This window comes from Canis aureus, chromosome 25, assembly GCF_053574225.1.
Source record: "Canis aureus isolate CA01 chromosome 25, VMU_Caureus_v.1.0, whole genome shotgun sequence".
Classification (NCBI taxonomy): domain Eukaryota; kingdom Metazoa; phylum Chordata; class Mammalia; order Carnivora; family Canidae; genus Canis; species Canis aureus.
In genome coordinates this window covers 45,063,188-45,078,760 of record NC_135635.1, presented here as the reverse complement: position 1 = coordinate 45,078,760, position 15,573 = coordinate 45,063,188, and the positions used below count along the sequence as shown (strand labels likewise).

Here is a 15,573-nt window from a genome sequence, read left to right as displayed (position 1 = left end):
GATTTATTTATTTATTTATTTATTTATTTATGATAGTCACAGAGAGAAAGAGAGAGAGAGAGGCAGAGACACAGGCAGAGGGAGAGGCAGGCTCCATGCACCGGGAGCCCGATGTGGGATTCGATCCCGGGTCTCCAGGATCGCGCCCTGGGCCAAAGGCAGGTGCCAAACCGCTGTGCCACCCTGGGATCCCCACAGCTGTTTTAATGACCAAATAATATTCACATAATTAAATATTTTGAATGTTTAAATTTTTAAACGTTTTTCCTTTAAATAACATATTTTGTTGGTTTTCTTTGCCCTATCACAATATTTCTGCTGTTTTCAAGAAGCTTTTGAAAATATATCTGTAGCTAATGCATTATTTATATGATTAATACCACCAGATCCTCAATTGGATCTTTATAAGTATTTTGAACTATTTAGCCTTTGCTATAAAAATGATGTAGATAGGCACATACTAAGGTATACAGTTTATTTGAAAATTGTTAAGTGAATCCATAGCAGCTACATTATACCACATTTTTCTTTCATTACTAAGTGATTAAGTCATGGTCACATCTCATCTTTCAACAGTTGTAAATTTTCCATATGGGCATTTTGAAGTCAGAGACTTGTTGAATTTTATCTATACTCTGTCCTAACTTGTGGCTAATAAAGCTAGTTTTTTTGGTGAACATATTCGTGGAAGGAAGAGGGCGGGGAGAGGTTTCTAGGCCTAATTTTGTGAATCAAGTTTCTGGATACTTCACAATAAAGATGAAGTATGTGTAAAAATGTGCAAATGAAGTCTGGACACAGTGACATTTCAAAGCCAGGAGTTTAGAAATTCTGATTTCTAATACAGATTGAAATCTGTATTCACTCCTTTAAGCATTTGCCAAATGCCTGTTACGTTCAGGTGCTATGTTGTTAGAGACAGTGCACTTAATTGGGGACCGTGTGTATCTGCATATGCGTAAGACCACTCAGAGTTCTCTGTGAGCTTAGACAATTCCAACACTAGGTTTTCAAGCTTAAACTTTAAGTGATTGGTTTCATTTATCCCTAAGTATGTATTTTCTTCAAGTTGGCAAGGAATTTCTTTCCATTTTGTAGTTTTGAAGGTGCTCATAATTTGTTTGATGTGCTTTTTGCAGTGTCCATTTATGGGATTTGGTTTTATGATAAGGAAGAATGCCAAAGAATTGCAGAGCTTATGAAAAAGTAGGTGCTGAAAGGCTAAGTATTTTTCTGGACATGATGCTTTTGTTTGTGTTTCTCAGTGTAACTCCACTATACTCTTAGCAGAATACATCTCTCACAGCAGTCCTTCCCACCATGGCTAGGAAAACATTTGCCATTACTTAAATGAAAAATAAACATAAGTCACAACTTTTTACATTTTCAGTAGGTAAGATTTATCATGGAGAATGGTTCATCTCATTTTTGTTCTGCATGTGTGAAATATCTATAATATGAATTATTCCAGATGGCAGTTTTCTTCAATGTTTTCCTCATTTGTAAATCAGCAGGGTTCTTTTTCCTCTGAAAAGTTATCAGTATGGCTGTCAGTAAAAAGAACATTTGGAAATTTTAAAGGCTGCTACACCTTCTCTAAGATCTTTCATTTCCTTCCCGCCCTCAACGATTTCCTTTAACTGCAAATCCATGGTTGTGGAAGCTCAGTTTCCCCCCATCTCAAATGCTCTGAGTACTTAGGATAGACTCTATTTTTAATCTGATTGGAAATATCTGTGTTAGTATCAGTTTAGTAATTAGTAAGCAGTCCCTTTTTTTATTGCTAGTCTCTTTTTAATCTCCTGATACCTTGTGGTTTGTCTCAACTGCGTTTGGGGAAACTAAATCAGGGTCTGCCTGTCCTACTGTTGGCTCCCCTGACTGTACTGAAAGGGAGGCCCAGGTAAGCGTGCTGTCTCCTTTGTGACTGGGCAATTCTTTGATCAGTCCTTGAGCCCTGAGGCTGCTCCCTAGGAGGCAGTTATCTCCCTGCTTTATGGGGATGGTTTAGAGCCTCAGAATGAATTAAGTTTCCTACATATGCCGCATCTCAGCCCATGACTGGCATCTCAGCCGGTGACTGGCCTCCTAACGCACAGTATTGGCTGCTGCCCATGCACATTTGACAAAACATCTCCATCTGTAGAAGAACCATTTTCCAATTTTAAATCCTGGGGCAATGAAAGGACTAAAAAGTGACCCCCCCAAAATGAAGTGTGGGGAACACTTTTTTATAAATAGATTTATGAAAATCTAGCTCGCGATAACTATTTGTAGGTAACCAGCTCATGTTGCAGATGGTGATTAAGTGTGTTCAAACTAGTATTTACCCCCATAACAACTAGTTCCTAACACATTCATGTTATTGTAAACCGTACAACGGATAATAATAGCAGGATTTCATATAGATGAAAAAATACTCTGTGGCTCAGCCAAGAGACCATGTTCAAATTGTTAGCATTCTGCAGTAATTACTTAACAGCTGGGGCAGAAAATTGATTGTTGACTAGCAATAAGCAGCTGATATGTGTGGATTCTGAGCCCTTCAGAATTAAATCTCCCCGTAAGTTCTCAGGTCTCTTTTACCATAAATGACATGGCAATTATAAAAATTTGAGCTGAAAGTCAAAGCACACAAAAGGAAAAGGTGTTTTTCTCAGTGTCACCTAGCACCATATAGGAGCAACCTGGTCTCCCTCCTGTATTGTTTTCAGGGAAACAGAAGACCTCTTCATTGCTCTAAGTTTTTTTTAATGCCCTGTCTTCTAGAATGGAATCTTCGCTGTTTTAAGTTGTCAGAGGACTATAGGATTTGAGTTGCTGAAATCAATTTTGCTTTGACTTCAAGGCACGTTGAAACAAGGAAGGGAGGGGAATCTCGATTTGCCGTGCAGTTTGCTCAGTGTTTGAGAACTCTGAATTGGGTTTCCTCAGCAATTAATGAGTCCTTTTAAGAATGCTCTAAATGAGGAGTTGGCCGACTTTTTCTGGAAAAAAAACAAAACAAAACAAAAAAAACATAGTATTTCCAGCTCTGCGAGTCACAACTACTCAACTCTGCAGGCCTTGTGTGAGAGCTGGCCGTAAGTGTAAGTGACGCATAAACCAGTAATTGTGGCTGTTTGTAACTTTCTCTACAAAAACAGGTAGTGGGCCCGATTTGGCCTCTAGGACATAGTTTGCCTACTCCTCCTCTAGGTTCATACATGTACTCAGTATACTCAGGATCTCAACTCTTCTTTCACTTCCTAAGCAGTCTTACTTCCACTATGACTATAACAAGATAAAACAAGTGAGTGGGACTTAGATGGTTTTAAAAGCCACTTAAGTTCGTTTTTCTTGTGTGGATTTTCACCTCTATTTTTCTAGCCTAACTCAATATGAACAGTTGAAAGCCCATCAGGGAACTGGAGCAGGAAACTCCCCAATGATCCTCAATTCAGGAGAGGGCAAGGAAGTAGATATCTTACGAATGCTCACCAAGGCCAAAGATGAATACACCAAGGTGAGTTTTTGTCTTCCCTTGTGAAACATACTTAAATCCTACGGTGGTAATATGCTTGTTGAGAAAGGCTTATTCCTTCCACCAAATAAAATTGAATGAAAAATTAAATCTCTATTTGCTTTTAGCAGGCTAAAGAAGACCATTTGTTTTAAGTGGATGAAAAGGTAGCCTAAGAAATCAGCAGCCTTCCTATATGCAAATAGTATCCAGTCAGAAATTTTCCTAGAAGACACCATTTACAGTAGCAACTATTAATATAACATTCTTTGGAATAAAATGAACAAGAAATGAGCAAAACCTCTATGAAGAAAACGTTTAAACACTCCTGATAGGCATAAAAATAGACTTGAACAAATGGAAAAGTATGTGTCCTGATTTTCCTTCCCTTCCCCAGTGTTCATCTGTTCTCTTAAATTTCACATATGAGTGGAAATCATAAGGTATTTGTCTTTCTCTGACTTAATTCACTTAGCATGATACACTCTAGTCATCCACTTTGTAAGTTTTCTTAAACTTACGAATTTACAGAAAATAAAAGGGAAGAGAGGAGACAGGCAGGCAGAAAACAAATGGCACCAAGGAAGCAATCAGAAAACTCCTGAATGAAGTGGGACATGCTAAAGGACAACTGGCCAAGTTTCTCCAGGATGCCTTTGGTTTGATGGTTGACTTACCCTTGATTGGTAGACTGTGAGCTCCTTGGGCACAGAGAACACCCTGTATTCATCTTCATAAGCCTAGTTGTCTTCTATGTTCCTGGCACATATGTGCTGAATAAATGGTTGTTGATTGACTCAATGTATATGAATACGAATTAATCATAGTTTCATTGTCCTTCGATCAGAGGGCTGGGACAGAGACACTTTAATCTCATATGCGGTCAGTAACAATGATTTCTGTATTTTCCATTTTGCTTAATTCTTCAGCAGCTGTTAAAAAACATTCTAATGACTTAGCAACTATCAATTAATTATATTTTACCTGATTGTACTATGTCAGATTAATCTGAAATTGCGACATTTTGGGGACACCTGGGTGGTTCAGTCAGTTAAGGATATGCCTTCAGCTCTAGTCATGATCCCAGGGTGCTAGGATCAAGATCAAGCCTCACATTGGCTTGATCGTTGAGGAACCTGCTTCTCCCTCTTCCTCTGCTGCTCGCCCTGCTTATGCTGTCTCACACTCTCTCTGTCAAATAAATAAATAAAATCTTTTTTTAAAAATTAAAAATTTAGGGATGCCTGGGTGGCTCAGCAGTTGAGTGCCTGTCTTAGGCTCAGGGCGTGATCCTGGAGTCCCGGGATTGAGTTCCACGTCAGGCTACCTGCATGGAGCCTGCTTCTCCCTCTGCCTCTCTCTCTCTCTGTGTCTCTCATGAATAAATAAATAAAGTCTTTTTTTAAAAAAATAAATAAAATTTAAAAATTTTAAATTTAAAAAATAATGACATTTTTACCCTCCAGGAACTTAGGTTCTGTGAGGCAGCATAACAATGGCCAATAAATAATAAATGCAAATACTGAACAAATTATTTTCTTTCTTCTCCCTCCCTCCTCAGCGCACACACACACACATACACACACACACATATTTTATTATTTTTATTTTATGGTGTTTTGGCATCTTAAAAGTCTTCTGGTTGGGACCAGAATCCTCCTCCCTGGGCTAGCCAAGTTTCTGTTTTTGTTTTTTTTTTTTTTATAAGTAGGCTCCATCCCAGCATGGAGCCAAACACAAGGCCTGAAATGACAACCCTGAGATCAAGAGCTGAGTCACCCAGTTGACTGCCCCTGGGCTAGCTAGTAGGCTGCCTTTGACTTGCAAACTAACCACCCTGCGATGTCCCTCCTCTATCTGACCCCCGCACCCCAGGAGGCTAGTCCTCTGCCCTAGTCATCTCAGGTCCTGGGACTAGAGACCACCCTAGTGTTTAAAGCCTACTGAAAATTATCCAACTAGCCAATCCTAAAGTGCAGCAACCCCCATAGAGGCTCTTGCCTTGGCTTTCCCCTTGCTCCTGCTTGGTGTTTCCTGCCCACCCTGAGGCCTCCACAGGTGGCCCTGCAGGGTGAGCTGTGCCTCCTGCTTCTAGGACCTCTGAGTATATTTTGGTTTCCTGAGCCTCTCTCCACAGTTTCCTCTTTTTTTTTTTTTTTTTTAAGATTTTATTTATTCATGAGAGACAGAGAGAGAGAGGCAGAGACACAGAGGGAGAAGCAGGCCCCATGCAGGGAGCCCGATGTGGGACCCGATCCTGAGACTCCAGGATCACGCCCTGGGCCAAAGGCAGGTGCTAAACCCCTGAGCCATCCAGGGATGCCCTCCACAGTCTCCTCTTGTCGCTGCACCTGACTGTCTCATAAAAGAACACGGGACACACACACACACACACACACACACACACACAGAAACCCTCCTCTGTGGTCTTGGAGACAATTTAGGCCATTACTTTCTATTGTACCTATGACTTGCAGTGTTTCCCCCTCACTTTGTCCTTCAGCAGGTACATATTCTTCAAGGCCCAGTTAAAATTCCACTTTTTACATGGAGTTTTCCTAGATCTCTTCATTCAGATTAATTACTCTTTCAACTGAAATCACCAGCCTGTTACTATTTAGAATTTATTTTGATCTTCCTCATTTATTACAGTTAAGTAACTTCTCCCACCATGAACTTGTTGAGGTCAAAACAATGTTCTGTTCATCATTACATACCCCCCAGATTGGTTGTGGTATAATGTTGACCTGAAGCAGAAATATTTAATCAGTATATAGAGTTGATTTTCTATAAACTCAAGTCCATGTTATATACATAATGTTAATTGCTCCAACCATGTGGTAAACAGAAGTGATCCCTTCTGCCATTAACAGCCAGATGATGAGCACCTGCATGATCCTTTTAGTTCTCTGCTCTAAATTCTTCTTTCCTCATTGCGTAGCATATGAATCTTCAGATTCTTCAAGGATTACATAATGTTGCCCCAGTCTATTCTCCTAACCTCACTACCTTCTCCCTGCACTGCCCCCTACCAATATTTAAAACTCCTGCCAAACAGAGTAACAACATTGCTTCCTGAAAGCACCTTCATGGCCTCCTTCCCATGCTGTCCCCAGTCTTCTACCTGTCAACGTATGGTCAGCCCTTCAGGGCTCATTTCACATGTTCTTTGTCCATCCTGTTATTTTGATCTGCACAACCAGATAAAAAATGCTTCCCTGTGACCTTCCATTGCATAATGCAAACTTGCTTTATATTTGCTTGTGTTTGTATCCCCTCTTCAATACACAGACATTTCAGAAAATGTGAGAATCATGAGTAAAATGGCTCTGGGATACTTCAGGAAAGGGGGAACACAGAAAGAGGTAAAAGAGAAGACAAGATTTCCCTCAGAATTCTTATGTGAGGAAGTACCTGTCCCATCACTGGGAGTATTCAGGAAGAAACTGCATGATGGGGGATCCCTGGGTGGCGCAGCGGTTTGGCGCCTGCCTTTGGCCCAGGGGGCGATCCTGGAGACCTGGGATCGAATCCCACATCGGGCTCCCGGTGCATGGAGCCTGCTTCTTCTCCCTCTGCCTATGTCTCTGCCCCTCTCTCTCTCTCTCTGTGACTATCATAAATAAAAATTAAAAAAAAAAAAGAAACTGCATGATGATATACTAGGATACAAGGGGAAAAAAGGTCTCACTTCTCTGGGTAGGGATTAAATTCAGTGACTTCTGAGATCTTCCCAACTTCAGAATGCTTCAATTTATGAAAATCCCAAAAAGTAAGAGGAGGAAAACTTTTGATCTAGGGGTATATGATGTTGGTAAAGTAAGCCTAGTGACATCAGATGCAACTGTTTCCATGAATTTAATAAAATAATTTGAGAACCTTATTTTGGCCAATATTTTGTGCTTTTCCCCCCAAAGAAATAGCTTTTTGTGAACCTGCTATAAAGTAGCGTGATGTTAATTTGAACTTCACCTCCTTTTACCTCCTTCCTATTAGACTTCTAGTTGAGACCTAAATGAACAATAAAACCACCAACTCTCAGTAAGAAAAAGAACCAGGGCCAGAAAGGATCTTTTGCCATATAGTTCTGAGTATGTAGAAGTAGACTGTTTTGTATTTTGTGGTTTAAGGCAAGGATTAATAGCTCTCTTTTAATATATCGTGACTTATTTATGAAATTAGAGAAATTGCTAAGTGTCTTCTGATGTTCAATGAGAAAATTCAAAAAAGTAAAAAAGGGAAATAAAAAATATCCATAATCCTATAACCCAAGGATGTCTACTTTTAATGCTTTCAGTGTATTTTCTTCCAGACTTTTCTCTTGGCCTGAGTACATTGTGTGTGTGTGTGTGTGTGTGTGTGTGTGTGAGTAGAGAGAGAGAGAGAGACATAGAAAATGAGATCATGTGACATAGTTTTTAGGGCTTTAAAGAAGTGCCTCAGGATCTCTATGGAGAATCCATTATACACTTTCCAAGTCTTTTTTTTTTTTTTTCCAAATGCCTTAAAGTTATTTAGGTCAGGAGATGCATAGAAAAAATAAAAAAAAAGGAGATGCATAGAAAATTAAACAGCTGGAAAATGAGCTACAAACTATTGAGGTAGATGATGTTTAATTCTGAGCAATTTGTAGCAATTTTTACATGAAAGCAAGGCTTCAGTGATAGTGACACAGAATACAGCTTCTAGCAAATTTTACTTAGAAAGGCTACCTAGGGCTTATGCATAGCAAGAGACAGAGCAGCCTCTTGGCCCAGATATTCAATGTATAGTGAAGGTAGGAGAAAAATCTGTTTCTCCTTGTTTGAAATTCAAGGTCCCTGAACATAGAGAATGAAAAAGTAGGGGTGCCTGGGTAGCTCAGTCGATTGGGCATCCAACTCTTGATATCGGTTCCGGTCATGATCTCAGGGTTAGGATATCAGGGTTGTGAGACGGAGCCCTGCTTTGGGCTCCACACTCAGCATGGAGTCTACTTGTCCCTCTCCCTCTGTTCCTCCCCCCCACTTGCACTCTCTCTCTCATAAATGAATAAATAAAATCTTTTTTTAAAAAAGGGGGGAAAAGTACAGAGGCATTCAGTGAAAGTAATCTGAACATCCACTTTCTTTTACATAGCAAGCAGAAGTTAAAGGCTTTCATGCTAAAATTTTGTAAGTGACTCTATCTTAGGCTGTATTCTTTTGTTGGTTATTGTCTTTGGAAAACCAGGCCAGTTGGTCCATGCAGCCATACCATTAACCACCAGCATGCACCTAAGAATTAGAAATAGCATTCTATGACTCATAAAGGGATTTCACACCCCAATTAATGTAGTGTCAAATATCCAAATTACTGATAGAATTCTTGGAAGAAAATTATAAGTCCTTTGTACAATTAACTGTACAAACCCAAGTGAACATGGTGGTGATTGACCCCATACTCCTACATCCTTGAATTAGAAAATACAACCCAGTGACTGTAAAACATTGGAAGCCTTAGGTTCCTGAGGTTCGAGATTATGTTTATAGCTCATTCCATTTCAGGGACAGTGTGAAATATTTTCTTACGTGAGGCCTTGACAGTTGAAACTAGCAATGCTATAGAGATTATAGAATAGAAGATAGTGGTTTTATATTCAGTTTTATTTGGTGTTTTTACGAGGTAGATAGTGCCATCACTGCTGTTCTTTGTGTTGTGAATCCTACTGTGTTAGCAGTTGTATGGTTGGTGAGATTAATGTGTGATAATGATTCAGTGTATGAAAAGATGAGTCTTGTCTCTTGTCTTTCTCTGTGAAGTTTTAATTTGTAGGGAGTGGCTCAGAACACTCAGATTTGAATTACTCTGTTTATGTTAAAAGTCAATTATTAAATAAAGATGATGTTAGTAATTTTTAAATCAGTGCTTTGAGTCAGTTTTACTTTTGGGTTTGTAGACCAAAAAGGATCAGTTGCTTTGATGATACAACTCTCCAATTTTAAGTCAACTGCTAATGGATGAATAAAACCATAATGTAATCCAGACATGGCATTTAAAGAATTTGTTTTTATCGCTGTTTATCAAGTATTAGACTTGGTATTTTTAAACTATTGCTGCTTAAGCATATCTTTAGCCTTTCAAATATCCAAGTATCTCAGAGCCTCTAGGTCTTGCAGGCTGCTGCTGTTGGTAATATTTTAGGGCACTGCAATTGTGCAATACTAAGAAAAATTAAATTGGAATTTGATTTATACTCAAATATAGCTCATATCAGAGGAGATTAAGTAATTTTCCTTTTGCATGAAAATCTACCAAAAAATAGCTACCAATTAGATGAAATAAAGACTGAGAAGTTACATTCTTTTATAAAGATTAAAGCATGAAACCATATAATGATTGTCCTTCTCCGATTGACTTACTAAAAAAAAAAAAAAAAAAAAAAAGGACGTTTGCCATGCAATACCACTTTCAATCAAGCATCTGTGAAATGTAGATCGAGGAAGGGAATTCTCAGCCTTGAACGATTCTGGGCCCTGCTCCCTTGGCTTTCACACTGACCTGGGTCCAAATGGCTGGGAAAACCCTCAGCAGGAGGGCCCTATTTCCCTCCCTCTGAACACTCGTTGCCTGTCTGCTTCCCTTAAAAAGAAAGAAACAGGGACGCCTGGTGGCTCAGTGTTGGGCGTCTGCCTTCCTGGGGTCCTGGGGCCCTGACTCCCGCATCAGGCTCCCTGCTGGAAGCCTGCTTCTCCCTTTGCCTCTGTCACTGCCTGTCTCCATGTGTCTCTCATGAATAAATAAAACCTTTGAAAAATGCACAAAGGAATAATTAATTAAAATGAATGAATGAATATATACATATAAGCAAGCAAACAAACAAACAAATAAAATCGATCAAGGGGTGCCTGGCTGCTGGCTGGCTCTGTTGGGAGTGTGGGACTCTTGATCTCAAGGTTGCTAGGTCGAACCCTACCTTGAGTGTAGAGATTGTATAAACATAAAATCTTTAAAAAAATTTTTTTTCAATCAATCACTAAAAGCAACCTGTCAAACCCGGGGAATATAAAAAATAGTGGAAGGGATTATAGGGAAAAGAGAGAAAATGAGTGGAAAAAATCAGAGTGTGACAAACCATGAGAGACTCCTAACTCTGGGAAACGAACAAGGGAGTGGAAGGGGAGGTAGGCAGGGGGACGGGGTGACTGGGTGATGGGCACTGAAGGGGGCACTTGACGGGATGAGTACTGGGTGTTATACTATATGTTAGCAAATCGAACTCCAGTAAAAAAATATACATATAAAAAAATTTTTAAATAAAATGATTAAAGCTTCTTTAACACCAACAACGAGGTTCTTTTTTCGATTTCAGTGTAAAACCTGTTCTGAGCCAAAACAGATAACCAGTTCATCTGCCATCTATGACAACCCCAATCTCATCAAACCAATTCCAGTGAAGCCCAGCGAAAACCAGCAACAGCGGGTACCTCGGCCCAACCAGGTATGAAATCCTCTGCTTTCCATCTGTAATGCCTCTATAGGACTGTTAAAGAACTTCTACCCAGAGTATAGTCACAGGGGAGCCTGGTACTGTTCAAGGATGCTTCAGGATAAATCCAAGAAGGAGAGATTTCAAATTTGAGATTGTTTTCATTTTAATAATATATTCTTTCTAGAAGAGTGTTGAACTTTTTAATTTTGGCATTTACCATATTCTGCATTCGTCTCTTGGGGATTTGAACTCCTTAGAGGATAATGTATTTTTTAAAAACAGTAAACTCATAACGTTGTCAGAACTGACAGGAATATTACCTGCCAGGCAGGCATTCCTCTGAGGTCAGTGGTTGGTTTCCCAAGGCCACTGAGAAAAGGACAGCCAAGGCAACAACATTCAGTTAAACATCTCAGAGCACTTCCTCTGCCCCAGGTACAGTGCTAGGCACTGTGTGTGTAGAATGGCATTCCTTTTCTTATGAGTGCTATGAAATTCCCCTGGAGATCTGCTGATTTGTCACTGTATTCACATCTAAATATATAAAACTGATAGCATTTGGGGGATAAGTGTAGGTATTTTCCAGAATAGGGCAGCACAAAATCACTACTCTGCAAGTCCCATTATTGATTGTAAATGTAACGAAGCTATTTCCACTACCTCTGGTTATACCTCATTAAAGGTTCAGGTTTTTTTAAGGAATTCATTTAAATCAATTTTGAATGAGCATAAAGCCAAAAGAGCTAAAGACTGGCTAATGAAAGTCTTGTATTGAATTTTTGAAAAAATAAATCTTTTCTAATTATCTTTTAGCTTGCTTTTATTGTTTGGTATCTGTGGAAATTTTTTATTTTAATGAAGAAATTGGAATATGTTGACATTAGAATAAAGCTCATGTTTTCTTAGTCCAACAACACAGAAAACAGAAGGAGCAGGAGGGGATACAGGGCAGGAACGAGGTAGCTTTATGACTGACGAGGCCAGGGCAGATTGTATGTATGCATATGATGATTTTTTTAAAGCAACTGGTGTATAGTTGAAAGGATCAAGTTAGGTTAAATGACTTATCCTAAGTTTCTCTAATTCTACCAAAAGCTACTGACCTCCTTGTGTTCCTGAGTGTTCTCAGCATCTTCTTATACTCTCAGGGTTAGGTGGACTTCCTGTTGAAGAGATTATTTCCCTTTTAGTAACTATAACTTTGTACCATAGTGGCTCCCAGTCTGTGAACCCCAGGCCCATTGAGAGCTGTTCTGTCAATCAGCAGATGCTAAAACATAACCACTGTCTTGGGTGTGGGAGCGTCTAAGAATGTTGTGAAATTTTTTTACCTGAAAAGGAGGTCTTAAGTTTGTAAAATTGATTAGAATTAAGAGTTTTTTCATCCTCTCTAATTGATCCAATGAAAATAGAAGAAATCATCAGTTAGGCTAGCTATGTTTCATAGCCTGCCATACAACCAAATTAATGTAGACTCATTTTTCAGACGTTTTTGTTTTTTCCAGACTTTAGACTCCGAATGCCAACACTTGTCCTTGACGGCTCTCTTTGGAAAACAGGACAAATCTCCATGTCAGGAAGCTGTGGGCTCCCCACAGACAATCCACCAGCAGCAGCAGCAGCCACTTCCGATGAGGCAGGGGGTTGTACGCTCCCTCTCCTATGAGGAACCCAGAAGACACTCACCCCCCAGTGAGAAGCAGCTCTGTCCAGCCATTCAGAAACTCATGGTCAGGAGTGCAGACCTCCACCCACTGTCAGAGCTGCCTGAAAACCGGCCCTGCAGAAATGGCAGTACCCATTCTGCTGGGGAGGTTTTCCTGGGACCTGTCCAGCCAGGGTCTCCCCATAGCGTTGGGACTTCTCAACATGTCCAAAGTACTTCCAGAACTCAGAGCCTGTTGGAGAAGCTTCAGAGTGCCCCCAGGCCAGCGAATAAGTATGACCCTAGCACACCAGCACCTGCCAGCTCAGCTGCCCCAAGCCTCAGCACCACTGTCCCCACTGCTGCACCTGGCGCTCCAGTAAAGGGGCTGGCGGCTCAGGCACAAGTGGGGTATTTCAATGGCTCCCTTACACCTCAGACACTCGGACATCAGACTTATGGAAAAGAGCAGCCCACACATCCAAGACCAACGCTCCCCCTGTCCGGTAATCAGACTAGCAGTTCTGGAGTGATCTCCCCTCAAGAGTTACTGAAAAAGCTTCAGATTGTACAGCAGGAGCAGCAGCTGCACGCGTCTAACCGACCAGCCTTGGCCGCAAAGTTTCCTGTGGTAACTCAGAGCTCTAGAACAGGGAAAGCCCTGGAGTCCTGGATGGACAAGACACCCAGCACAGAGAAGCAGACTCCTCTTTTTCAGGTAAATACCTGTGGGGTTGGGGGGGATGGTATTGCTACAATATTTAGTAAGTACTTGGTGAAACTTAGAATCCACTTCAGTGCTCTAGGGACATTTCTGTGTAGAACAGGGTGCCAGAAACCATATCTGTGCATCTTATTATCACCATAACTTTCTGCCTGGAGAGAGAATCCTTTCTTTGTTTAGCCATCTGGGGGCTTCCCTCCTTTTGAGATACTTTATTTGTAGAGTTAAGTCTTCACAGTGTTATAAGGTCTGAGAGAAGCTCATGGACACAGAAAACAACACAGACATGCGAAAGAACCCCGAATCTTTGACCATAAATGTTCACTGTCCACTTTGAAATCATTTGAGATACCAGACACCTGGTCTCTTCTTATTTTAAAATCATGAATGTTTATTTATTTATTCAGTAAATATTTTGGAGCACTTACTACATGCCAGGCATTGTGCTTCCTGTGGGTACACACCTGCGGGCCTGTCACGAGCAATGAGGCTTGCATACCTACCACCTTGACAGGGCCCGTAGTCCTGGAGGTACTTGAAGTCAACAGAAAAAAACGTATTAGCTCCTCAGAGGTACAAGCTGTTTTTATTTCTATCACCAGTGTAACTTAATGAAGATGGAGAGAGGGGTAAGTATGCCATCGAACTCCCCACGCCCGCCCCACCACACATGTGGAGGGCCAGTCGGGGAAATACTGTGACAGTTAGAAACACTCTGTCCTTCAAGGCAGGTGACCCTCTGTATCAGTAACTTGGAACAGCAATAAAACCACAGCTACTTCCTTGCCTGTGAGTAACATCTGAAGATCTGACTGATTTTTTCCCCCATTTGGATTGGTACAAATTCATTGAAAAGGCATTGGGTTTAAAAATTAGGACATTCTCTTTGCTTATTACAGATGTCATCATTGGTCCTTTTGTCATGTTTTGGCAAGTAGCTTACAACAGTTCCTCAACAATCCTTCACTTTTTTGAAAACAAAGATGATGAGCATGTAGCATAAGTCTTTGTATATGTGAGAGCCTGAGTGAAAGTGTTCTTATTCATTATTTATTACAGTCTCAAAGAAAGGTTGTTAGCCACCCTCATGCTCACTTCAGTGTGTATCGTCCCCTCTCTCTTATACCTCCTTTTTTCTCTTGGTGGGATGGGACACGAGGGAAACTAGGACACTAGATGGGACACTGCAAAAGCTGGAGTTAGTAGTTTGACATCAGCTGCTGCAGACACAGTCCCATTTCTCTTCAGCACCCACAGGTGTGGAGAGCCGATCACAACAGTGCGTGTCTGTCAGGCACACAGTGCTGGGACCCCCGCTGTGGTGGCATCCATTCTAGCTCTGCTCAAAATGGCAGCTAGGGGTAGTTAAAGGAAACAAGCACCCTGCCTTCCTCTAAGCTTCCTTCTGCCCACAAAGATACTGAGGGAGTGATTATAAAATCACAGCAGCTTCTAGACTCCTGGCCTCTATGACCCCCTTCTCGTGAATTATTTTGGGGCATTCGAAGGCCAATAAGTAACATTCTTCTTTCTCTCCTGCATTAGAAACAAATGAGAGCTAGCCGTGGGAGTCAGACCGGGATCAGAATGTCACTTGCATAACTGGGAAAGCTATTGGAAAACTTAATTATAGGTCTTTAGCCACGTGAGGTAGACATACTCGGAGTGACAGCAAGTCAGTGGCAGTGCCCAAGCACGACCCGTCCTCCTTGCCCCTGAAACTTGAGCTGGAGAAGCCAGTCATGTGTACTGTCTGCAAGCAGGCCGATCCTTTCAGGAAGGGACTGAGGAGGGGTGCACCCAATAAGCATGCCTCCCTCCCAGGCAAAGAGAGGCTGGAAACGGTCCTCCACGTGGAGAAATCAGGAGCAGAGATGTTGTGGGTGCCCCCAGCCAGTGCGACAACTCACGCTGGTGGCTGGAGCTTGAGGTCAGAGTAGTGGACAACTGGGGAAGAGGCCAGCAGTCCTACATGCACACTGCCGAGCGATAGTAGTAAACCAGAAAGAGAGTCACTCAGGGTGAGCTTCATATGCCATGGGAGCCATAGTCACGATGGCGAGACCACTTGAGCTGCTTGGGAAGATTGACAAAAGAGAATCCATGGAAAGCTGAGCAGGAATCAGGCTCCCACAGGCTTTCCCACCCAGTGCAATGGGAACAATTCATACTGTAACCCATTTACATCCACTCTTGCAAGTGAGGGGCCTCTCTGTCCCTTTGCCTTTCTTTTCAGTGAGCCACTATTTAAC

The 15,573-nt window shown here is 41.2% G+C and overlaps 1 protein-coding gene across 4 annotated transcripts in view; it reads left to right on the top strand.

Moving 5' to 3' along the window:
* The window catches only part of DCP1B (decapping mRNA 1B), a 54,117-nt gene that overhangs the window by 35,735 nt on the left and 2,809 nt on the right, over nt 1-15,573 (top strand). For all 4 annotated transcript variants that reach the window (XM_077871689.1, XM_077871688.1, XM_077871690.1 and 1 more), the window contains 4 exons: nt 1,140-1,206; nt 3,370-3,505; nt 10,833-10,961; nt 12,458-13,315. In XM_077871689.1, coding sequence (XP_077727815.1) covers nt 1,140-1,206; nt 3,370-3,505; nt 10,833-10,961; nt 12,458-13,315 — 1,190 coding nt within the window. The remainder of the gene's footprint in view (nt 1-1,139; nt 1,207-3,369; nt 3,506-10,832; nt 10,962-12,457; nt 13,316-15,573) is intronic.